At 43.6% G+C, this 25004-nt stretch overlaps 1 protein-coding gene across 6 annotated transcripts in view; it reads right to left on the bottom strand.

Annotated features, from left to right (window-relative positions):
* The window catches only part of DCLK1 (doublecortin like kinase 1), a 321432-nt gene that overhangs the window by 291937 nt on the left and 4491 nt on the right, over positions 1–25004 (bottom strand). For all 6 annotated transcript variants that reach the window (XM_037800056.1, XM_037800057.1, XM_037800058.1 and 3 more), the window contains exons 2-3: positions 24024–24418; positions 1189–1535 (exon numbers count right to left, since the gene is read on the bottom strand). In XM_037800056.1, the coding sequence (XP_037655984.1) occupies positions 1189–1535; positions 24024–24399 (723 nt within the window). In that variant the 5' untranslated portion in view covers positions 24400–24418. The remainder of the gene's footprint in view (positions 1–1188; positions 1536–24023; positions 24419–25004) is intronic.

Genomic DNA, 25004 nt, shown 5'->3' with positions numbered 1-25004 from the left:
TTTTGTTGCATTGATTCACAAACCAGCAAAAGGTGGACTTTCTGATCATAGTATATTGATGACATTCAGCCTCTTAGATTCTAGAACCTGAGGAATTTCACTCCTCAGAATTTTTAGCCATGTGGCATTACAGGGAGTTTTAAGAGACAAGCAGAAGACTAGGGAATGTAAATGAACAACCAGCACCTATTCCTTCTTTCCTAATGAATTTTTTTAAATTTAGGGCATTTGAATGAATCCCTAGGGGAGGAATTCTTTCACGAGTTAACACTTTTCTAGAATTAGCCTCTATTTCTAATACATAAAGTAGGAGTATTCTGATACTAAGGTGTTAAGATATCTTTAATTTATGACTATAATTTTTAATTTTTAATATATAAATAATTCTAATTATCTCTCAAGATAACAAATATTTGATAGCTCCACATTAAATACTAAATTTCAAGCAAAGATTGTACAACTAGAAATTACTTAAAACGACCCTGATAACTCTGAATGACAGCAAACCATGCCGGACACAGCACCAACTCACCATCAGGCTCTGCCAAGCCTTGACAGAAGTTCCCGTGAGATACCGAGAGCTCCCACTTCCTGCAGGTTCATCTCACAAACTGACACAAAAACACCCCCTACCCAGTCAACTCATGTCCACACCATAGCTAACGAGGCCCCCTTACCTTTTAATTCTAAGATTATACTTTAAATACAAGATGCTTATTCCTTTAGAAACATCCCTTTTCGTATCACCCAGATGGAACTCTTTCATTCAATGAAATTTAAATGAATCTCACCAGTGAACATTACTGAGACTTAAAATCATAAAACATTATGTAGGTCAAAAAGATGAATTCAATTTTCTCTACCGGCCACAGCCTAATTCCACATCTCCATCCTGTTCAAAGCTATCTGACGAGCGTGGAAACAGACGGCTCACGCGCACCATTATGCTAAGCAGTTCATAACAGAACAAGGAGAGATTCCCGAGTGCCCGATTTACCCGGGGAGAGAGGCGCTTTGACTTTCTTTCCCTGGTTAATCCTGCCTAACTAACCTCACAAGGGTCTGGGGCCAAGAAACGCTTACTCGTGGCCGACGTGAACCAGTTCCCTCAACGAGGTCGGGAAAATACGTCTCCGAGCCCCCGCGTGCCGCTCAGACCAAGGTCCCAGCCCGGCCAGGGCCTCCTACCTGCTTCCCGTCCAGCGTGTACAGGCGCTTCACCACGCCCGAGTCCAGCTTGATGGCGTCGGTGATGTCGGTGAGCACCTGCTCGAAGGAGTGCGCCGTCTTCTTGTTCAGCAGGATGCGGACCGCCTTCCGCGGCTTCACGCCGCTCCGGATGATGGTGACCAGCTTGGGCCGGATGAAGTCTTTGCTCTCCCTGCCCTCCGAGGGGCCCCCTTTGGCGGAGGCCAGGGACGACACGGCCCGCGAGGCCGACGTGGTCTTCACGTTCACGGACCAGTTGGGGTTCACGTTCTTGGTGTACTCCAGCTTCTTGAAGGGCTCTATGGAGCCACACACGTAGCTCTCTCCTGGGGAGGGAAGAAACAGACTTAGAGTCATGCTGCTGCAGACACGTTTCTTTTTTCTCCTCTCCACTGTTCACTTAGGAACAGCACGAGCTGTGAATGTTAAAACAAGGGAAGCGTGCTCAGCGGTCAATGAGGGTGCACCGCCCGTTTCTTCCCCCGTAATGAGGGACGCTGCATTAAGGAGACGACCACCAGGCCTTCCAGGGCTTTAGCGAGACCTCAGAGGCAAGGCCTTCCAGCCACACAGCTGCGATTTCATGTTTTCAGGGTATCTGTGGCGTTCCTGGGGATTGCATCTCTGTAAGTTTGCAGTGGCTGAACCAAGAGAGAAGGCAGATGCAGCCTACAGAAACTATGATTACAGGAATGATTCTGAGATGAGGAAGGATGGTGTCTTTCAAAGTGCAAAGTGATTTGGGAACGAGAAGGAATCCGAACCCCAGCATACGTACAGAGAACATCAGAGGAGGTGGCTGAGCTATCAAATAAACTAGTGTGGCCAAGGCCAGAAATAAACACGAATGTGATCTTGTCAGCAACCAATCCGTGCTACTCGACCACTGCGACAAAAGAGGCTGATTTTGATCTTTGATGTTTGTATATTTCATCAGATCAACTAACTACATTATTTGTTGAGTTTTGCCTTTTGTTAAGGAAGAACTAATATTCTCTTTGATCTAGAACTTTAATTTTAATTAAGCATAGACATTACAAATGTCTATAAGAAACAGTGGAAAAGAAAGATTTCAATGTCTAATCTGGTTCTGTCAGCAACAGATTGGCATTCAGATTGGTGATAAAAATACTGATATACTTGAATAGGTATTGGATAAGTATGGAATTCAATTTAAAATAGAAGGTATACTTGGGGATTTATATTTGTAGATAACTTCAAAATCAGAGGTACCTATATTTACTGAGGTAATTTAAACATGGGAAATGTATCAGAAAACAGCTTCTTAAAGTAAATAGTTATGTTATTAATAAGTTTAATAAGAGAATGTGCTAAACATTTTATGAAGTCAAGTAAAATTCTCAAAGCAAGCAAAACAGCACAGCCTTCCTTCTGTCCCTTCTACACAGTTCTGAGCACTGAGTACGGAGCCCACTTATACCTCTTCATATGTAAAAGGTTTTGAGAGTCATCAACATGAATGAAGAGTGTAGCTTCAAAAACCAACTCTAAATTAAAGCTAAATCTTTATTAAAAATGACTCCTTAACAAAGACTCTTCTAAAGAAAATACTGAGACACTTAAGCAGCTGTGGATCACAAGAAGGAAGCAACACAGGTAACAACGGATGACAAATTATAAAATCACTGGTCCAAAATACATATTTTGTAAAGATACGTTAAAGCATTTTGAAAGTGGTAAAGATTTTATAACGGCTTTTTTCCATGTTAATAAGGGAAATCTTTAGAACCGCTGAGTAGGAAAAAACATTGAAAAGTCTTCATAATTGCAGGCAAAATGACCTAGGACTAATCCGTCACAGCCCATTGCCTTTTCTCTAAGTCCTTGTCCAGTATTTTTAATTAATAGTGCAAGCACCAAAGGCCACTGGATAAGTAGGCACACAAAAATAGCTGAAGCAGGGAACCTGTCCGGAAACCAAGCGCCCTCTTGGCCCACCTCCGAGGGACTCCATGCATAATCTTTGCAGTCGAGATCCAAAGAAAACTAAGGCATAATCCTGAGTTCAAGAACTTAAATTTTGGACTTCCGAGAAGATGGCAGAATAGGAGAGGCAGAGCAAATTTCTCCCCAGGGGAATAACTAGAGAAAAGGCAGAAAATGACCAGGACAGCGGTTCCAGGGCACGGGTGGCCAGAGAAGGACGCCTACAATGTGTAGTGCAGAAATTACGTCTGAAAGGACAGGGAGAGCTTATTCAACTGGGACCACTACCAGGGCTGGCAGTGGCAACCGAACCACCAAGCAGGGCAGGGGCAGCTCAGCAATCCTGCACACCCAGCCCAGTAATTAGCTGAGCAGATAACCCTTCTCAGCCCCACGGCTGGGAGCTCCCATGAGGGAACCCAGGAACCAGCGGACCTGTGTTGACTGCACACAGAGAGCTTGGTGCATTTACTCTTCCTCCACGGAGGCCCGTGGTGTGCATGGGCGAGAGGCAGGGATTAGCGAGAGTGTCACACAGAAGCACCAGGAGCCCCTCCCACACCCCAAAAGCTCATGGGTACACAGCAGGCAAGGACCTTGAGGGCCAACTAAAAGCAGGGTACTTCTGAGCTCGATGAGAGCCGGGGAGGGTGAGATATGCAGCCCCACAGCCCAAGAGTAATCTACATGGAGTCTTGGGAGTTCCTGGACCCAGGGTGCCCTTCGAGGACTCCCTGCTGAACTGCACAGCACACACCCCACCACCAGGGCCGGCAGGCCCCAGTGCACACAGAGAACGGCTGCAAGGACTAGATGTCCACCTGGTTTGGACCCTGCCAGGAGAGCAGGTGCAGTTGGGGAAAAATGGACTTGAGGGGAAGAGGTGGCCCAAGAGCACCATCTGCTGGGAAGACAGGGAAAGTGCACTCCAGGAAGCTGCAGTTCTGCCAAATTTATGCAAATGTTCTGCATTACCTAAAATAACCTTATCAAGATAAGCAAATGCCACAAAGTCAACAGAAAATCACAGAGCATGTTAAGATTCAAGAATACATGGACAAACCAAAAGAACAAATTAAAACCCCAGAGAAGACATAGAATTTGGAACAATTAATCAAAGAAGTACACACAAATCTGCAAACTAACTTCAATGGGTTCTAAAGACATCAAGGACATCAAGAAGACACTAGAAGAGCATAAAGAAGAATTTTAAAGAATAAATAGAAAAAGAGTAGAACTTATGGAAATGAAAGATACTGTGGAATAAATTACAAATACACTAGAAAACACAACAGCAGATTTGAAGAGGCAGAAGAAAGAATAAGTGAACTAGAGGACAGAGGAATTGAATGCAAATTCACCAAAGAAAAAATGATGAAAAAAATAAAAAAAAAATTGAAATGGATCTCAGGGAAATGATGGACAACATTAAGCACACAAATACAAGAATCACTGGTGTCTCAGAAGAAGAAGAGGAGCAAAGGGCTAGGAAGATTATTTGAGGAAATAGTTGGGGAAAACTTCCCAATCTGTATAAAAGATATAAATATGCAAATAAAAATCCCAACAAACTCTGAAGAGAATGAATCCAAATAAACTCATGTTGAGACATATACTGATCAGATTGTCAAATGCTGAAGAGAAGGAGAAAGTTCTGAAAGCAGCAAGAGAGAAGCAACTGACCATACGAGGGAAACCACATACGACTAAGTACTGACTACTCAGCAGGCACCATGGAGGCGAGATGGCAGTGGTGTGACATATTTAAGATTCTGAAAGAGAAACATTGCTGGCCAAGAACTCTTTATCCAGCAAAGCTGTCTTTCTAGAGTGAGGGAGAGTTTAAAATTTTCACAAACAAATGCTGAGAGAATTCGTTAACAAGAGACCTGCCCTGCAAGAAAACTAAAGGGAGCTCTACCAGCTGAGAAAAACAGAAAGCAGAGAGAGTTCTGGAGAAGGGCACAGAACTGAAGAGTATCAGTAAGGGCAACTTAAAGGGAAAAAAGAGTGATGGGGGAAAACAGCTCTGACAAGTAAAATCCAAAGGATAAGATGGTTGGCTAAATAACTGCCTTTAGAGTAATAACTTGGAAGGTGAATGGATTAATCTTCCCAACTAACGGGGACAAAATGGATTTAAAAATATGAACCGGCAATATGCTGTTTACAAGAGTCATCTTAGACCCAGCGACAAAAAGACATTGAAAGTGAAAGGATGGAAAAAAACATTCCACACAAGCTACAGCCAAAAGAAAGCAGGGGTAGCTATACTAATACAAGACAAAATAGACTTTAAATGCAAAGATGTCATAAGAGACAGACACTATATACTAATAAAAGGGACAAATTACCAAGATGAAATAATAATAAATGTTTATGCACCCTATCAAGGAGCTCCAAAATACATGAGAAAATTGATGGGAAAACTGGGGGGGGGATAGGCATTTCTACAGTAATAGATGGAGACTTCAATACACCACTCTCTTCTATGGATAGACTAACTAGACAGAGGACCAATAAAGAATTTGAAAACCTAAACAATCTGATAAGTGAATTAGACTTAACAGACATATATGGATTGTTTTATCCCAAATTACCAGGATATACATTCTTCTCTATCACTCACGGAACATTCTCCAGGATAGATCACATGCTGGGGCACAAAACAAGTCAAAATAAATTTTAAAAGACTGAAATTATTCAAAGCACATATTCTGACCATAATGAAATGCAGCTGAAAATCAATAAGCACCAAAGGACCGGAACTTTCACAAATACATGGAGTTAAACAACACACTCCCAAACAATCAGTGGGTCAAAGAAGAAATTGCAAGAGATATCAGTAAATATCTAGAGACAAATGAAAACAAGAACATAACATATCAAAACTTATGGGATGCAGCAAAGGTAGAGCTGAGAGAGAAGTTTATAGCTCTAAATGCATACACTAAAAAGGAAGAAAGAGCTAAAACCAAAGACCTAACTGAACAACTAAAGAAATCAGAGAATGACCAGCCAAACTAACCCTAACCCAAGCAGAAGAAAAGAAATAATAAAGATTAAAGCAGAAATAAATGATCTGGAGAAAAAAAAATAATAGAACAAAACAAAGTTTGTTCTTTGAAGAGAGCAAAAAGATTGACAAATCTTTAGCTAGACTGACAAAGTAAAAAAGAGAGAAGACCCAAATAAACAAAATCAGAAATGAGAGGGGAGTCATTACTTACGGATCCTGAAGAAATTTAAGAAGAAATCGTAAGAGGATCCTATGAACAACTATACGCCACCAAACTAGACAATTTAGAGGAAATGGACAATTTCCTGGAAACAAAAGAACAATCTAGACAGACCTGAGAAGAAACAGAAGACCTCAAAAAACCAATCACAAGTAAAGAGATCCAAACAGTAACCAAAAATCTTCCTAAAAAGAAAAGCCCAGGGCCAGATGGCTTCACAGGGCAATTTTACTAAACATTCCAAAAAGAACTGACACCATTCCTGCTCAAACTCTTTCAAAAAATTGAAGAAAAAGGAACATTACCTAACTCATTTTATAAAGCTACCATCACTCTACTACCAAAATCAGATAAAGATACTACAAGAAAGGAAAACTACAGGCCAATCTCTCTAACGAATACACCTGCAAAAATTCTCAACAAAATACTTGCAGATCAAAACCAAAGGCACATTCAAAGAATTATACACCACAACCAAGTGGGGTTCATTCCAGGAATGCAAGGATGGTTCAACATAAGAAAATCAATGTAATATAACACATTAACAAATGGAAAGGAAAAAATCAAATGATAAATTTGACAAAATTCAGCACCCTTTTTTGATAAAAACACTTCAAAAAGTTGGAACTGAAGAAACTTCTTCAATATGATAAAGGGCATATGCTGGTGTGTATATATTATGTCCCCCAGAAAAAGCCATATTCTTTAATGCAATCTTGTAGGGGCAGATGTATTAGTGTTGATTAGGTTGGAACCTATTGATTGCACATTTCTAGGGAGATGTGATTCAATCAATGTCTGCAAGAACTTTGCTTGAAAAATATCCACTGAGGTGTTACCCCACCCATTCAGGGTGCATCTTAATTAAATCACTGGAGCCCTATAAAAGCTCAGACAGAAGGAACTCAGGGCTGCAGCTCAGAGACACATTTTGAAGACGGCTGTTGAAAGCTGACATTTTGGAGAATGATATTTTGAAATGCAACCTGAGAGCAAACAGATGCCACCACATGCCTTCCGAGCTAACAGAGGTGTTCTAGTTTGCTAATGCTACAGAATGCAAAACACCAGAGATGGACTGGCTTTTATAAAAAGGGGGTTTATTTGGCTACCCAGTTACAGTCTTAAGGCCATGAAGTGTCCAAGGTAACACATCAGTAATCGGGTACCTTCACTGGAGGATGGCCAATGGCGTCCAGAAAACTTCTGTTAGAGGGGAAGGCACATGGCTGGCATCTGCTCCAAAGTTCTGGTTTCAAAATGGCATTCTCCCAGGACGTTCCTCTCTAGCAAGCTTGCTCCTCTTCAAAATGTCACTCACAGCTGCACTGAGTTCCTTCTCTTTGAGTCAGCTCATTTATATGGCTCCACTGATCAAGGCCCACCCTGAAAGGGTGGGGCCATGCCTCCATGGAAATATCCCATCAGTTATCATCTACAGTTGGGTGGGGCACATCTCCATGCAAACAACCTAATCCAAACGTTCCAACTTAATCCCCACTATTATGTCTGCCCCACAAGATTGCATCAAAGAATATGGCTTTTTCTGGGGGACATAAAACATTCAAACCTGCACAAGAGGTTTTCCGGATGCCATTGGCCGTCCTCCACTGGAGGTACCCTATTGGTGATGCTGTAGCTTGGACACCTTTATGGCTTTAAGAATGAAACTTTGTAACCAAATAAACCCCCTTTATAAAAGCCAATCCATTTCTGGTATTTTGCATAATGGCAGCATTAGCAAACCGAAACAGGGCATATATGAAAACCCACAGCCAGCATATGTACTCAACAGTGAGAGACTGAAAGCTTTCCCCCTAAGATCAAGAATGAGACAAGGATGCCCACTGTCACCACTAATAATCAACATTATGCTAGAAGTTCTAGGCAGGGCAATTAGGCAAGACAAAGAAATAAAAGGCATCCAAATTAGAAAGGAAGAAATAAAACTGCCATTATTTGCAGATGATATGATCCTATATTTGGAAAATCTTGAGAAAATCAACAACAAAGCTACCTGAGCTGAACAACATATTCAGCAAAACGGCGGGATACAAGATTACTGTACAGAAGTCAGTAATGTTCCTATACACTAGTAATGAGTTAACTGAAGAGGCAATCAAGAAAAAGATTCCATTCACAATAGCAACTAAGAGAATCAAGTATCTAGGAATAAACTTAACCAAGAATATAAAATACCTCTACACAGAAAATTACACAATTTTAATAAAAGAAATCAAAGAGGACCTATTAGATGGAAAGAAATTCCATGTTCATGGATAGGAAGGCTAAACATTGTTAAGATGTCAATTCTACCCAAACTGATCTACAGATTCAACACAATTACAATCAAAATTCCAACAATGTACTATGCAGACTTGGAAAAGCTAGTTATCCAATTTACTATATTTGGAAGGAAAAGGGGCCTCAACTTGCCAAAAGCATCCTAAAAAAGAAGAACAAAGGACTTACACTTCCTGATTTTAAAGCCTACTATAAAGCCACAGTGGTCAAAACAGCATGGTACTGGCACAAAAAGAGACATATTGATCAGTGGAATCAAATTGAGAGTTCAGCAATAGAACCTGAGATATATGGCCAACTGATTTTTCACAAGGCCCCCAAATTCACTGAACTGGGGCAGAGCAGTCTCTTCAACAAATGCGGCTGGGAGAGCTGGATATCCATGTCCAAAAGAATGCAAGAGAACCCCTACCTCACACCCTATACAAAAATTAACTCAAAGTGGATCAAAGACCTAAATATAAAAGTCAATACCATGAGAGTTTTCCTGAAAGATAATATAGGGAAAAATCTTCAAGACCTAGTATTAGGAGGTAGCTTCTTAGACCTCACGCCCAAAGCACAAGCAACAAAAGATAAAATAGATAAATGGGAACTTCTCCAAGTCAAAAGCTTCTGTGCCTCAAAGCACTTTGTCAAAAAGCTGAAGAGGCTCAACTCAATGGGAAAAAATATTTAGAAACCATGTATCTGATAAGAGACTGATATCCTGCATATATAAAGAAATCCTACAACTCAACAATAGTACAAATAGTCCAACTATAAAATGGACAAAAGGTATGAAAAGACATTTTTTCCAAAGAGGAAATACAAATGGCTAAAAAACACATGAAAAAATGTTCATCTTCACTAGCTATTAGAGAAATGGAAATCAAAAACACAATGAGATATCATCTCATGCCTGTAAGAATGGCTGCCATTAAACAAACAGTAAACTACAAATGCTGGAGAGGATGTGGAGAAATTGGAACTCTTACCTACTGCTGGAGGGGATGTATAATGGTGCAGCTGCTGTGGACGACAGTTTGGCGATTCCTCAGAAAAGTAAACATTGAGTTACCCTACAATCTGGCAATTCCATTAGTCAGTATATAACCAGAAGATCTAAAAGTAGTAACACGAACAGTTATTTGCACACAATTGTTCATAATGACATTGTTCACAATTGCCAAGAGATGGAAACAATCCAAGTGTCCTTCAACAGATAAGTGATAAACAGAATGTGGTATATACATATGAATGAATATTATGTAGCAGTAAGAAGGAACGAGGTACTGAAACATATGACAACATGGATGAACCTTGAGTACAAAATGCTGAGTGAAATAAATCAGACACAAAAGGAGAGATATTGCATGTTATCTCTAATATGAACTCCCTGAATAATGTAAAATCTGTGTCTTAGAATGTAGAATATAGGGGACCTAGAGAAAACCAGAAGCTAGAGAAGGGAGAATGATTACCTAATATGTACAGACCTGTTAACAAGGTTGAACTTAAAGGTATGGGAATGGACAGGGGTGACGAAAGTTTGTTAATGGGTGTCCTAGTTTGCTAATGCTGCAGAATGCAAAACACCAGAGATGGATAGGCTTTTATAAAATGGGAATTTATTTCGCTACACAGTTACAGTCTTAAGGCCACAAAGCATCCAAGGTAACACCTCAGCAATTGGGTACCTTCACTGGAGAACGGCCAGTGGTCGTCTGCTCCAAAGCTCCGGCCTCAAAACGGCTTTCTCCCAGGACGTTCCTTTCTAGCAAGCTTGCTTCTCTTCAAAACATCACTCCCAGCTGCACTCTCTTTCCTCTTTGAGTCAGCTCATTTATATAGCTCCACCGATCAAGGCTCACCCCGAATGGGTGGGGCCACACCTCCATGGGAACATCTCATCAAAATTATCTCCCACAGCTGGGTGGGGCACACTCCAAGCAAATCCAACCAGCACCAAAACTTCTGCCCCACACAAGACTACAAAGATAATGGCATTTGGGGGACACAATACACTCAAACCGGCACAATGGGATTACAAGTATCAGAGCCTGACTGAAGGCAAACATGATTGAAAGGGGTTGTTTAAAGGCATGCATCCCACAGATCAGCACTACAAATGTAAATAAGTGATTGCATGATCTACTTCTAAGGTATGACACCAGTACAGAGAGTTAAAAAACAGAGTGGTACATGGGAAAAACTACTTACTACATACTATGGACTATATATACTAGGAATACCTTACTAGAACCACACTAATATTAGGGGTTAAATTTTACGGGGTTAATAAGAGCTTTGGGGTTTTGAGGTTATGATAATTGTTTAAAATTGAGAGTGATGATTATACAACTAAATGAAGATAATGGGAGACATTGTTTATATTGGACAGAATAGATGCTATATGAAATTAGGAACAACCTACTTAATAAGTCAAGCCCTTGATCTTGAGACTTGCTCTAGAGAAACACATGGCAATAAAGGGAGGTTAAGACTACCTATAATATGCCTAAAAGTCACCTCCAGAGAACCTCTTTTGTTGCTCAGATGTGGCCTTTCTCTCTCTAAGCCCAACTCTGCAAATAAATTCATTACCCTCCCCCTTACATGGGACGCAACTCCCAGGAATTAGCCTAACTCTGGCATTGAGGGAGTGGGAATGCCTTTTTGACGAAAAAGGGGAAAAGAAAGGTAACCAAATAAGGTTTCAGTGGCTAAGAGATTTCAAATAAGAGTCAAAAGACTATCCTGGAGGTTACTGTTATGCAAACTTCAGCTAGATATTGCAAATTGCCACAGTATGCCAAGCCCAAATCAACAGTAGTCCCCCAAATTCTAAAGAATACCCAGGTTCATATCTGAGACTCTATAAAAAAGTTTATTTTCAGAAACTTAAATCCTCTAGAGTGTTCCTATGCCAGATAAGTCCCAAATCCCAGAGGCAACATCCTCTTCGAGAACATGAACCAGATGCATCCCACTTCCCCACAATCTCAACACCCCTTTTCAACATGAACAAGTTAGGGTGGTCACTGCCCAGATAACCCTGAAGACTGAGACACTGATCAAATGAGAGGGAGGGGTAGCAACTGACAAGATAGGATTTAACAAAGCATTATGAATACTGAATCTTTATATAAATATCTATCTATATATTTTTGTCTCTAGGGTCTTAGAACAGCTAGAAGGAAATAACTGAAATAATGGAACTATAATCCATAACAGTCTTTGAAATTTGCTTTATAACAACTTGTTAAATCATACTTTGAAAGTTATCACTTTTCTGAATACATATTTCACAATGAAATGTATAAAAAAGAAAACAATCTATTTAGAGGTGGTATTGGAAATTACTAAAATAATGTTGATAACCAATATGCTGCTTATCGTGCTGTCAGTTTTGTTCCAGTTGATTCAAGTGAAAAACATCTATGTGGAGACTGACCCTCCACCTGAAATGAAAGACAACGGGTGTCCAGGATTCCCCAGCAAATACGGAGAATTGCAGAAGCAGCATCTGCCTGAATTGTGACATTTACAAAGTCCAAAAACAAAAAGCAAAACAAAAACTAATATTTGCTTTTAAACAAAGAGATAAAGAAAACGACTGTTTAAAAAAAAGTTACAGAAATAAAGCATGAAATTACATTTGCATCCAACCAATGCCTATTAAAATGTCAGAATATGATAATGTCTTCCCTGAAAGATTTAAGTATATTATTTTCAGGACTTTGGAGGATGGAATAAGAAGCATATTAGATTATTTTAAGATACCAGAAAGTGTGTGTTTTTTCCTAAAGAATCACCTATGCATTTTTAAGTCCTTATATTTGCCATTAGTCTTCAAAGTATGGGAATAAATTTACTCTAACAAAGTTTATTATAAAAAAATCTGCAACATTAATTCTAGTTCGCCATTGGCTCCCATCATGAAATTAGAGAAGGATTCCCATTTTTAAAGAATCCTCTAAGGCAATAAGGAAAACTTGCAGCAATGCAGTGTGGTGATAAGGGACAGCCCTCTGGCGTGCAGGACGTGGCATGTCAAAGTCCCCATATTAGAACTTTGCACAGATCCCCTTACTGCAGGGTTCTGCCTTTGGCTAAGAGTTGTGACTTGAAAGTTTCAGCTCTGACTTCCGTGATTTCAGTCTGAAACTGGCCAAATCCCCAGGCTTTGCTTACTAAAGCTGTTTAGTACCACCTCTAGGATCCCTCTGTATTAAAATGTGGCATATTCCAAAGTATTGTAAATGAAAGATACTTGAAATATATTTTATTTTTCTGTAGTATAACTTTCTCATTGAAAACTCTAGCAATAGATTTCACTGTTGTGAGTTATGAAAAAATCTGGGAAAGACTCAAGTATATAGTGAAACCTCCGAAACTGAACTCAGTTAAGTTATATGAAAGATATTATTACAGAATAAAATATCATAAAGTCCCTCCTGGCTATTACATTTTATGAGCTTACCTCAGATATGCACAGCAACATTCCATAACCTACCTGGAAGGCACTGGTTGAAGATGACAACTTCGACAACATTATCAAAGGCAAGAAGATAGATTCCCAAAGCCACTTACGGGTCACTCTTCCATAAAAATCATTCATGATATCACGTAAAAACAATCTTACAGAAAATAAAATTTGAATGTGTATGTCAGACCTATGGAAAACTGTCGGCTTCTCAAATTCAAAGCAAACAAAAATTAACATAAAGAAAAAATTGAGAGATCCAATATTTTTTTAATTTAAGTTATATAATTGAAGAGTAGAGAAAATAAAATAAAAAGGGAAACAACAGACTGGGACAACATAATATGACAATGGGTAAAGTGCAGAGCTCATTACAGTTCACAAAAATACATGATACTAAAATACAAGGCAAAGGATAAAAGTGAAATAAAGAATAAGTAAAACACAAATCAAACAGGTAAAAGGGGGGTTCCCCATTGCCAGCCTGCTGACCCTAAATCTTCTTCCAAACGTGGAAGTCACCCCACCCCCGCAGAGCATCAAATAGTAATTGCTCAAACGGTAATAATCAAAGAAACGCTAACTAAAGTAGATTTAAGATATACTCTTACACCTGCTAAAACAGCAGCAGAAAAATAAAGAAAATCATGTAGTGTGGCGGTTGTGGCACCACTGAGCTCTAGGGAGATTATAAATTGGAAAGCATCATGGTAAACTGCATCAGGAGCCACGAAAATGCTTACGTCTTTGACCCACACCTTCATTCCTAAATATCTCTCCTAAGGAAACAATAGAACAAAAAATAACGAAATCACAAGTACACACGACGGTAGCCATGAAACCCAAATGATCAGCTACAACCTCCTACGTGCTCAACAATAGAGAGAAACAGTTAAGTAAGCAAAGTAGGGTGTAAGAACTTGATGCAATTATTACACTACGAAACAAAAGAAAGGTTATGCAAATAAATCATGCACTAGCCTAATGATGTTCACATGTGTTAAACAAAAAAAAATAGAAAATAATTCGAGGTGCCCTAGGAATACAATGTAAAACGTATGCAAATGGACAAATAAAAATAGCAGCTGATATAAGGCGGTGAGAATGTGGGCGGCAGCTTTCTTTATTAAAAACCTTTTCATGTGATGCTCCTGTTTTTACTCACAAAACTGGGGGATGCAGCAGCTCTCCATCTGGCTGGCACGGTTTCGTCCTGCGGGAACAGAAGCGCCCGTGTGCCTCCCCCAGCCCCTGCCTCCTTGTCACTGCGTCACCCTGGCGGCCACGGCCTCTGTCCGTCTCTCCAGGCTGTCCGGCTTCACGGGGTGAACGCCCCAGAAGTGGAATATATGGGTTTCCTTTACTCTACTGAGCAGCTTATAAGGTGAGTAATTTTTAAAATTCTGAGACTAACCATAGCAAATGGAGGTCCCCACGCCCTTTTTCCCAGATCTTGGTATAAGTGCCCAAGAGAAGGGCAGACTTACGGAATTGTCATCACCCAGGAAAATTTGGCAATAAAAGTTAAGTATCCAGAGGGAACCCCAGATGCAGCTCCACATTCGATATTTTGTCTGCACAGGAGGAGTCAAGGGGATCAGGGGGAAAGGAAGGTGTGGAAAAAGCAGGCTCCCTTGGGTACGAGGTGAGGACTCACCCCTGAATCCAGGGCTCAGCGCTTGGGAGGGCCCCATAATTGCTCTTCCAATAACTGATTAAACACACCTCGCTCACCAGAGCTTAGGAGAGCAGAAGCCCCTAGAAACCAGAGCACCACTTCTAGAGGAAACGTTTGGGGAAGTTGCAAATCAAACAGGTGAAAGGGGGGTTCCCCATCGCCAGCCCTGCTGACCCGAAATCTTCGTCCAAACGTGGAAGTCACCCCACCCCACAGAGCATCAGTGGCTCCACCTGCCTTTCTTCAGGCAACGGGAAAAGGTATCTGTGTCCAGAAACGCTGCCTATTCGGACATATCCATTTTCTTGGGCCATGAGCGTGTGGGTTAAAGCAAATAATATTTAGGAGCAAGGCCAAAATTACCCACTCTGGGGAATGAAAGGAAACCGAAGTCATGAGGCTGTCTTCCAAGAGTTTAGAATTCATTTGGGAAGCAAGACATGCATGTGAAAAGATTCTACCAAAGGCAGTAAGTGGTAAGTGCTCAATAATCCTAAATCCAAGGAAAAAGAATCACTTCTTCCCACTTCCCACCCATGGTCAATGAAGAGGAAGTGGAATTCATTTCTGGCCTTGGAAGTGAGGGGAGGATTTCCAGTGGCAAAGAAAGAAAGAGGAGAGCATCTCAGATAAAAATAAACTAACAATATGCTTCACTGCCTGGTACAGTTAAGGGTTTCTATGAATCTTAGAGCACCGTTCTCAAGACATAACATGGTTCCATGGACCAACAAGTCCACCTTACTTCCCCTACACCACAGCAGACGAAATAAGCAGAGGAACAGGTCTGGATTAGGCAGCAAAGAAGACCAGTTTGGTTCCGTACATATGGAATTTGACGTTCCTGGGAGCCAACCAGTTGGAGATTCCCAGCAGGCGCTGGAGACACAGGTCTGGAGTTTGGGGCGAGATGCACGTGGGCGGTGCGGCTGCGATGTTACAGGAAACAGCAGGGAGGCCATGCCCAGATGGAAAGAGCAGCACCTAGGGCAACACCGGTATTTAAAGAGTGACCAGAGAGGGGAAGCCATGGAAGGGAAGTCGGAGAGATCAGTGCCTGGAGCCCTGGAAGCCAAGGGACCATGAGTGTGTGGCCGGGGCAGGTCTGGACATGTGTCCACTGCTCCAGGGACAGCAGCCAGGAGAAGCCCTAAGAGGTCACTGGCCTGACCAGGAGGACACATGGCCTGGGGATGACCACTTCCATTGGGTACTGATGTCCGAGAGCTACTAATCATTCATTTATCCATTAATTGTTTCTTTCCTCCTCTTCCAGCCTTATTTATTGAGCCCCTGCAACTACCATTCTAGGCAGCCAGGACTCCACTGGTTTCTGACTCCCAAGGACTTAGATGTGAAATAAACAAGCACATGACAGGGCGATGTTGCCAATCAAGGGGCCCAAGTGTGACTGGAAGTTGAAGAAGTAAATGCAGCTAAGTAAATGCAGATATTCCTTATCATGAAGGAACTAGGAGTGTGAGAGGTCAGCAAGATCAAGGCAAGAAATTCCGGATAGGAGGAGCCTTGTCTGCCTGCAGGCCCAGGGCGACGAGCACACAGATGCTCCAGGAGGGTCTCACCTCCCACCCTGTGCTAGCTTACCCGCACCGCTCACCCTGGCCCTCAGAGCTGCGGCTCACACCCCAGGCGCCAGGGCACACATGGAGGAACGGAGGGAGGGAGCTGCCCAAGGCCATATGGGGGAGCCAGGAATCCCATGCAGCTGGTGGGACCCTCAGCGGAGGGCACCCCTCTTACCCTGAGACCCCGAGAGGGAAAGCCCGGAGTGGGGGCGGCACGAGGTAAGAGCCCAGCTGAGCCGCACTGCAGGGGACAAGGGAGGGGGCCCGAGAGGAGATCTTTAAAGCCTGTGGGCCTTATTCCACACGCCAACGGGAGGCCATCCCCAAGCAAAGCTACGACACCCACAAAAAGATCATCAGGGGCCTTATAGGGAGGAAAACGGGTTTGCAGACTTTGGTCCCCAAAGACCTGATCTGGAGATGCTGTAACAGGGAAGGAAAATCAGGACAAATACAAAGAGACTACAAAGAAGAGAAAAGAAAAACAAATTTAAAAAGGAAAACTGAAATATGAATTTTTAGCTTAGGAACCAACTACAATAATTCAAGGAAGAAATAACAAGAGTCAAGTGTAGGAATATAGGTGTGTCAGTTTGAATATATTATGTCCCCCCAAATGCCATTATCTTTGATGGGGTCTTGTGTGGGCAGACTATCAGTGTTAATTAGATTGAAATTCTTTGAGTGTTTCCATGGAGATGCGCCCCACCCAACTGTGGGTGATGACTCTCATTGGATAATTTCCATGTAGGTGTTGGCCCACCCATTCAGGGTGGGTCTGAATTAAATTACTGGAGCACTATATAAGCTCAGACAGAAGGAGCAAGCTGCCACAGCCAAGAGGGACACTTTGAAGAAAGCACAGGAGCTGCAGATGAGAGAAAGTCTGAAGATGGCTGTTGAAAGCAGAGTCTTGCTCTGGAGAAGCTGAGAGAGGACGAATGCCCCAAGTGCAACTAAGAGTGACATTTTTGAGGAGCTGAAGCCTAGGGAGGAGCATCCTGGGAGAAAGCCATTTTGAAACCAGAACTTTGGAGCAGACGCCAGCCACGTGCCTTCCCAGCTAACAGGTTTCCCGGACACCATTGGCCATCCTCCAGTGAAGGTACCTGATTGCTGATGCGTTACCTTGGACACTTTATGGCCTTAAGACTGTAACTGTGTAACCAAATAAACCCCTTTTTATAAAAGCCAATCCATCTCTGGTGTTTTGCATTCTGGCAGCATTAGCAAACTAGAACAATGGATAATTATTAAACATTTCCATGTTTTCTAGTTTTTCCAAATTTCCCACAATGCTCACTGGAGAAAAGTTTATCACTCAGTCAAAAAAGTAACATTATTATTAAAACAACAATGAGGACTTGAGAGCTATGTAATGGTGACGGAGAGAACAGAGCAAATTGAAGAAATGCCTTAAGCAGAACCAAGAGCGTCTGATGACAGCTCGGCTTTGAGGGATGAAGACAGAGTCACCGGTGACGCTAATTTAGGGAGTGACTCCACTGAGGAAGACCCTGAACACGAGAGGAGGACTGAATTCTGGGTCATGGAAAAGAATGACCCACATCCCACATGCTGAGTTTGAAGGGGCTGGGGACAAGGGTGTCAGCTGAATCCATCCAGGAGGGAGAAAATGTGGATTTGGAGCTCAGGAGAACGTCTGATTTGGAGTATTCAATCTTAAAAAGGTAACTGAAATGTAAGTAAAATAACTGGAGCTGATGAGATCGCAGTGGGTGACCCAAAGGCAGGAAGGGGAGATGCCCAGATTCACAAACGAGGCAGGGACAGAGGGACAGAGAAACTCGGCGCGAGAGCACACGGTTACAGCCGCTGCAAAGAGCCACCAGCGAACACCAAAATTAGGGGGTAAAAGTTTAAGGCGAAACGGTGTTTATGTAGTCTCAAGGTTTCTCCCCCAAATATTTATTAGTTACAAAGGAATATTTAGAGTGAAGGGTCCTGCAGACGCCACGTTCCCCGAGGGGTCCCAGCCAACCTCCCCAGTGGTAAGACACTCGGCATCACAAAGCCCCTGAAACGACACAATGTGACTTCCTTGGAATTCTTGCCCAAAACACATAACTTCAATCTCATCATCAGACAAATCCAAATTTGCACAAAATAACTGACTAGTACACAGTCACAGCCTGGAGGAGATGGTGGAGACACAACTGAACACAGCGTGGGATCTGGGACAGAAACAGGACATTGGCAGGAAAACGGACAGAAGTTGAATAAAGTCTACAGTTAAGCTGCTAGGACTGTACCAATGTTGGTTACTCAGTTTTGACCACTGTACCACAGTTGTGTAAGATGTTAACTTTATGGGAATCTGGGAGAAGGGCACATGGGAATTCCCCATCTTTACAGCACTTCTGCAAGCTCAAATGTGTCTCAAAATAAACAAGTTTAAAAATGAGGCCAGTAGCCTGGAAACAAACGAAGTTGAATCACTACCTCATATTTTATACCAGTATGATGTCCATTAAAATATTTTCTAAAAAAGAAAACATAGTAATATTAGAAGAAAATGAGGAAAATTTGCTTTATAATCTTAAGAGCACAGGAAAATCAAGCTATAGATGAAAAGACCACTATATTTATATTTTTTAAATCTGCATGTCAAAAAACACAATAAACTAAACCAAGAGATAAAGGACAAATTGGAAACATACTTTTAATTAATATCTGATAGGGCTAATATCTTTAAAGGGAAAAAATCCTACAAATCAACTTAAAAAGATCAGAACTCATCAGAAGCTATGAAGAGTCAGTTCATAGAAAAAGAAATACGATGTCTTTTAAACATATGAAAGGATAAGCATTCAAACTTCAGACAGATGTTGCTTTTCTCAACAGGTTGGCAAATGGCAGAATGTTTGACAGCACAGTGTCTGGGTGAGGGTGCAGGTGCCACTCGCATAGATTCCTGGCGGGAGTGTAGCCTGGAGCCACTGAAGGAGCTGTGCAATGGCCACACCGTGAAGCACTTCAAAGCTAACATATTTGTGCCGCTCTATCCAACAACATTCCTTCCAGCAATTTACCCTACAGATGGTCTCCTCATCCAAGGCTATTCACAGCAAATTTGTGTGTAAAAGCAGATCAGACTCAACCTAAATACCCATCGATAAAAGACTAGTCAAATAAATTAGGAAACTTTTGTATAGAGGAATACTATGAAACAAGTAAAAAGAACACAGTAGTTTGAGATGTGCAGACACGAAAGCATCTCCAAGACATACTGTCAGTGCACAAAGCAAGGCACAGAACTGTGAGCACAGTGTGTTACCTTTTGGGCAAATTATATGTGTGTGGATGTGCGTGTATGTGTATGTGTATACATATAAGTACATGCTTAACTGGTATCTTTGAGAGAATATCCAACAAACTGTTAAGCTGGCTGCCTCTGGGGAGTTTTAGGAGCATGTTTTATAGCTACTATTTTTAACCATGAAAGTTTATAACTCTTTTTGAATTAACTCAAGTTAATTTTTTAAAAAATTAATAGAGCAGGGAGAGGAAGCATAGAGGAAGCCAGCGAATCAGAGACAAAAGAAGGTGCCACGTCAGGGGTAGGAAACCTACCAGGAGAGACGGGTGGACTGTGGGTACCGTGAGGGCTTCTCCCCGAGAGGTTAACTGTGACGGGAAACAGGAAGAAGCCATGCGTGTCCAAAATGGGCTGGGGAGGGAGCCCAGAAAGAAGCGGGGCTCCTTTCTAATCCACTCACATCTGATGTGCAAATTAACCCATTTATATCCAGAAGATAACACACCATCTAGCTTTAATCCTAATGTTAATGCCCTTATCCTACTGCCCTCTCAACCGGCATTTCATCCACACAGATGTTAGAAGAACGCCCACCATCAGTAATACCTGGGCATCTGGGAAGGGAATTTATATCACACCTTTCTCCTAAGACTTCAAAGGCTCTAAATTTACGTACACACAGTGGAACATAAATGGTACAATGTTGGGGAAATGAGGCAAAATTGGGAAAATGAGGCCAAGTCTCCACGTGAATTACTTGCAGAAATAGGCCTGCAATTCAACTTTCCTTATTAAGCATCAAGACTTTTTTTTTTAGTATATTAAGGCCATTTGAAAGCAAACAATTAAGAGTGCCATCCGTGGTCTACTCATGTGTGTGTGTGTGTGCGTGCATGCATACACAGACACACATTTAATCATCACACACACACACTCATATATACATACTGAAAGCCAGGAGCCAGCTTTCTCAACACACACTTAGAACAAGCTAAGGCATAATGATTTGTGCATAACAATGACAAAAAAGTAAAAGTCAGAGTGAGAATCTTATAAATAAAGGAACCCATACATATGTCATTATAATTCAGAATTTTTCATTAAAGAATTTTGGGTCTAAGATCAAATGAGAAAGAACAAACTTAAAAAGAATTACAAGCCAAGTACACTTGTCACTGCACTCACCAAAAGGATTTAACTTAAAACTCAAACATCATCATATTGGAAGGAGAAATGAAAAGCTAATAATATGCACTGATGTTTACACAAAATTAGTATGTAAAGTTAGAGATATGAGCCTAATGATGAATATGAAGCAATGGTTTGCATTTTATCCGACTAAGCAAAAATGCAATTGACAACAAGGCAGATCTAAATGAATTTCCAGCTATCTAAACACGCAGTGCAGCTGCATGCTAATTGTCAGTGCAATGAATCAGAAAAAAAAAAATCTGTTTAAACTGAAAGTTTCTTTTTAACAATGCAGCCAATATGAGTTCTTATACACTGTACTGAAGTTACCATTCATTCAATTAGAAAAAAGTATTTTTTTCCAAAAAGTAATTTTTTAACATCAGAATATTTAAGCTGCAGTTACTTCACAGTGATCAGGAAGAAAAGTATTGGGGAGCAAATGAAAATATTAAAGTGTTTCTGGGAGTAGCATCTGTAATTCCTGGAATTAAGTCAAGGTTAAAAGCATTTGCTTTCAAGAAGCTAAAACAACAGAATTCCATTTAAATGCCGCTAACAACAATGGGAACAACTTATGGTTTATTGTTTCTTTACCCTAAAACGGCTTCTTCGTCCACTATGTCAAATATTACCCACTGTATTAAGATGAGGGCAGGAGGACCTTTTTTACTGGCTAAATGCCTCACACACACAGCATCTTACCAGCTCCTACTTGGAGCTCCAGCCCTGGCTCCAGGCTGCCCAGGTTCAAATCCGAACGCCACCGTCTCTTGCTGTGTGGCCTTGGGCAGGTCCCCTTTCTCATCCTGGTAAAGGATGATGGCACACCCACCTCGGAGGCCACCATGAGAAATAAGCACACTCACACGTGCGAGGGCCTGGCCCGTGTTCAAGAACAGCGGGGACCCTTATCCTCCTCCGCCAGCACCAGCGGGACTCGGGCCGGGAAGGGAGGGACAGCCATGGCGCCGAGCCACCTACCCTTCTGGTGGCTGGGGTCCCGGGAATGTCTCTGACGGGCGTTCCCTGGCCCCAGCACAGGGGGCCCGAGATCGGAACGAGGACTCCAGCCCCGGCCGTCTCGGATGTGCAGTGCGATCCTGGCACTTTTCCCACGGCATCATCAGCCCTAGACACTGGCTTTGGCGACCGCCTCAGGCACCTGATTTGAGAAGACTCCACCTTGGATCTTTTTCCCAGTCCTTTTGAAAACTCTCTGAAATTTTTAATGTATCCATGTATTTTTCAGGATCAAACAAAGGGCAGGGCACAAAACTTCAAGCTCACGCAGGAAGATGTCACGTCGCCCTTCCCCTTTAATTCACTGGAAGTCCCAACATCTGAAAAGGAGGGAAAGGGCCACGTCTCCAGCCATCCTGGCAGGGTGCCGAGCCACGGGAAAGAGACGTGAATTCCCACATAGCAAACACGCCACGCCCAGGCTGCCCCCTCCTGAGCCGTGGGGACCAGTCAGCCAGGGACCAAGAGGCTAGCAGAGAAAGACACGCGGAGCCCCAGCCTTGCATCGCACTCAAACGGTTACAAAGGAGGCCAGAGGGCTGTGGCAGTGTGCAGGCAGGCAGAGCGGCCAGGGGACAGCGGTCAGGGCAGAATGACCAGGGGACAGCGGTCAGGGCAGAGCGGCCAGGGACAGCAGTCAGGGCAGAGCGGCCAGGGGACAGCGGTCAGGGCAGAGTGACCAGGGGACAGCGGTCAGGGCAGAGCGACCAGGGGACAACGGTCAGGGGACAGCGGCCAGGGGACAGGAGTCATGGCAGAGCGACTGGGGACAGCAGTCAGGGCAGAGAGGCCAGGGGACAGCGGTCAGGGCAGAGTGACCAAGGGACAGCAGTCAGGGCAGAGCGGCCAGGGGACAGCGGTCAGGGGACAGCGGCCAGGGGACAGGAGTCATGGCAGAGCAACTGGGGACAGCAGTCAGGGCAGAGAGGCCAGGGGACAGCGGTCAGGGCAGAGTGACCAAGGGACAGCAGTCAGGGCAGAGCGGCCAGGGGACAGCGGTCAGGGGACAGCGGCCAGGGGACAGGAGTCATGGCAGAGCGACTGGGGACAGCAGTCAGGGCAGAGCGGCCAGGGGACAGCGGTCAGGGCAGAGTGACCAGGGGACAGCGGTCAGGGCAGAGCGACCAGGGACAGCAGTCAGGGCAGAGTGGCCAGGGGACGGTGGTCAGGGCAGAGAGAGCAGGGGACAGTGGTCAGGGGACAGCGGCCAGGGGACGGCAGTCAGGGCAGAGTGGCCCTAGAGATGGAGGCAACTGCTCAGCACCTTCGAAGACCCAGAAGGACAATCAGGCCGGGCAAACATTTATGGAGTAAGAAGAGATCAAGGCAAGCCGCAGCTCCCCAACACTCAGCCTGAGAAAAGCCTGCTCTCCCCCTCCATGACCCCAACCCCAGGCATGCGGACTTTGGTTACTATTTCTAAGGCGACTGGAGGCTTTATGCCCCGTTCACACGGGGTTGGTTCTGGCACCCCCTCGATTTGCACAAGAGATCACACCCATCTGTGGGTTCAAATACTCCTACTTCCACAGGCAATGTCTGGAAAGGATAACCTCTAAATGCAACTTAAAAAAATTAACCTAAATTAGACTTTTTAAAAAAATGAGCAGATTAACTCCTAAGAAAAGGAGTCAGAAAGCCTATATATATATTTTTATCCAGCAATACCACTAACTTACCAGGTACCACAAACAAGCCACTTGGATTTTCCCAGCCTCCGTTTCCAATTATAAAGTTAGTGGGTTTGGTAGCTATCTAAGGTTCCTCTCAACTGTAAAATTTCATGATGGGGTATTTCCAATTCCAATTCTTTCAAACGTGGTGATAGCGTTCAATTTGCATCTAGAAATGAAGATGAACTAGGTAATTAAAGATGTAAAAGTGGACTTAAAATGGAAGCAGCATGGGTGTGAGAAGGGAAACAGAGACTGCTGTAGGATTGCACTTAGTCCTTTGGTTGTCTGGATTTTTGTTTTTGTTTTTCGACACGGCAGTAACCCTCGTGAGCGCTCACGCTGGGAAGTGGAGCCCCAGCCGCCCGCCTCCCACGACCCCAGTGCCGGGACCCGGCGCCGGCGCGCGGGCTCCCCGCGCTCACCTTCCACCAGCTGGTCCAGGCTGGAGATCTTCCTGAGCCCGTCGATGGAGTAGATGGTCCTCACGCCCTGGGGCAAGTTCACGTTGTCCGACAGGGTGCGGGTCAGGTCGGCCAGCAGCGCCTCGAAGGAGCGGAAGCGGTCGGGGGAGATGGCGTAGACGATGCCCTTGAAGTAGCGGTCGCCGTTGCGGTAGAAGCGCACCTTCTTGGCCTTCTTCTCGGAGCTGAGGGTCTGCAGCGTGCGCGTGCGGTAGAAGCTGCAGTGCGCGCTGTGCGTGGGGCTGGGCAGCCCGTTGAGCCGCGCGCCGCGCCCGTACCTCTGCGCCTTGTCGCGCTCGTCGAAGTGCTCCAGCTCCATGTCCCGGCCGAACGACATGCCGGGGGCCGGGCGGGACCTGCGGGCACAGGGCAAGGCGGACACGCGCGGTGAGCGTCGGCGCGCTGCAGAGGGCTCGGCCGGCCAGCGGTGGCCATGGGGCCGGCCGAGGACGCACGTCATGGGAGGCACGGAAGAAATAGAGGGGCACCCCCCATCCCCGGAAAGTACCGTCAGGACCACCTGCAACGCCCCAGGCTCCCATCCCACGTTCTTTTCTCTCAAGGTGCTGTCACCCCTATTTACAGATGAAACAGGCACCAAAAAAGTTCTCAGAAATTTCTCCAGGTAACACGCTTGCATGGAGAGGGCATCGCAGCTTTGTGACTCCAAAGCCCGTGCTCATCCCAGTCACCAGCACTGGCAGCAGAGAGGAGAGAAGCTGCTGTGCCCACAGCTAAGGTAAGCTGCAGTGGACCGCCAGGGATAAAGAGGGCACATGGCATCTCACAGACCGTAAAAGGTTTTCCTTGTGTTTGTGCTTCCCACGGCCCAGTGGAGAGTAAATTAAATAAACTTCATAGGTTCTACCAACTTAAGGAAGATATTGTCAACATTTCACATATTCAATAGAAAGATTTTTTTCAAAAAGTGAATTCACCATA

Source organism: Choloepus didactylus, chromosome 12 (genome assembly GCF_015220235.1).
Source record: "Choloepus didactylus isolate mChoDid1 chromosome 12, mChoDid1.pri, whole genome shotgun sequence".
NCBI classification, from domain to species: Eukaryota; Metazoa; Chordata; class Mammalia; order Pilosa; family Megalonychidae; genus Choloepus; species Choloepus didactylus.
This window is presented reverse-complemented; position numbering and strand designations above follow the sequence as displayed.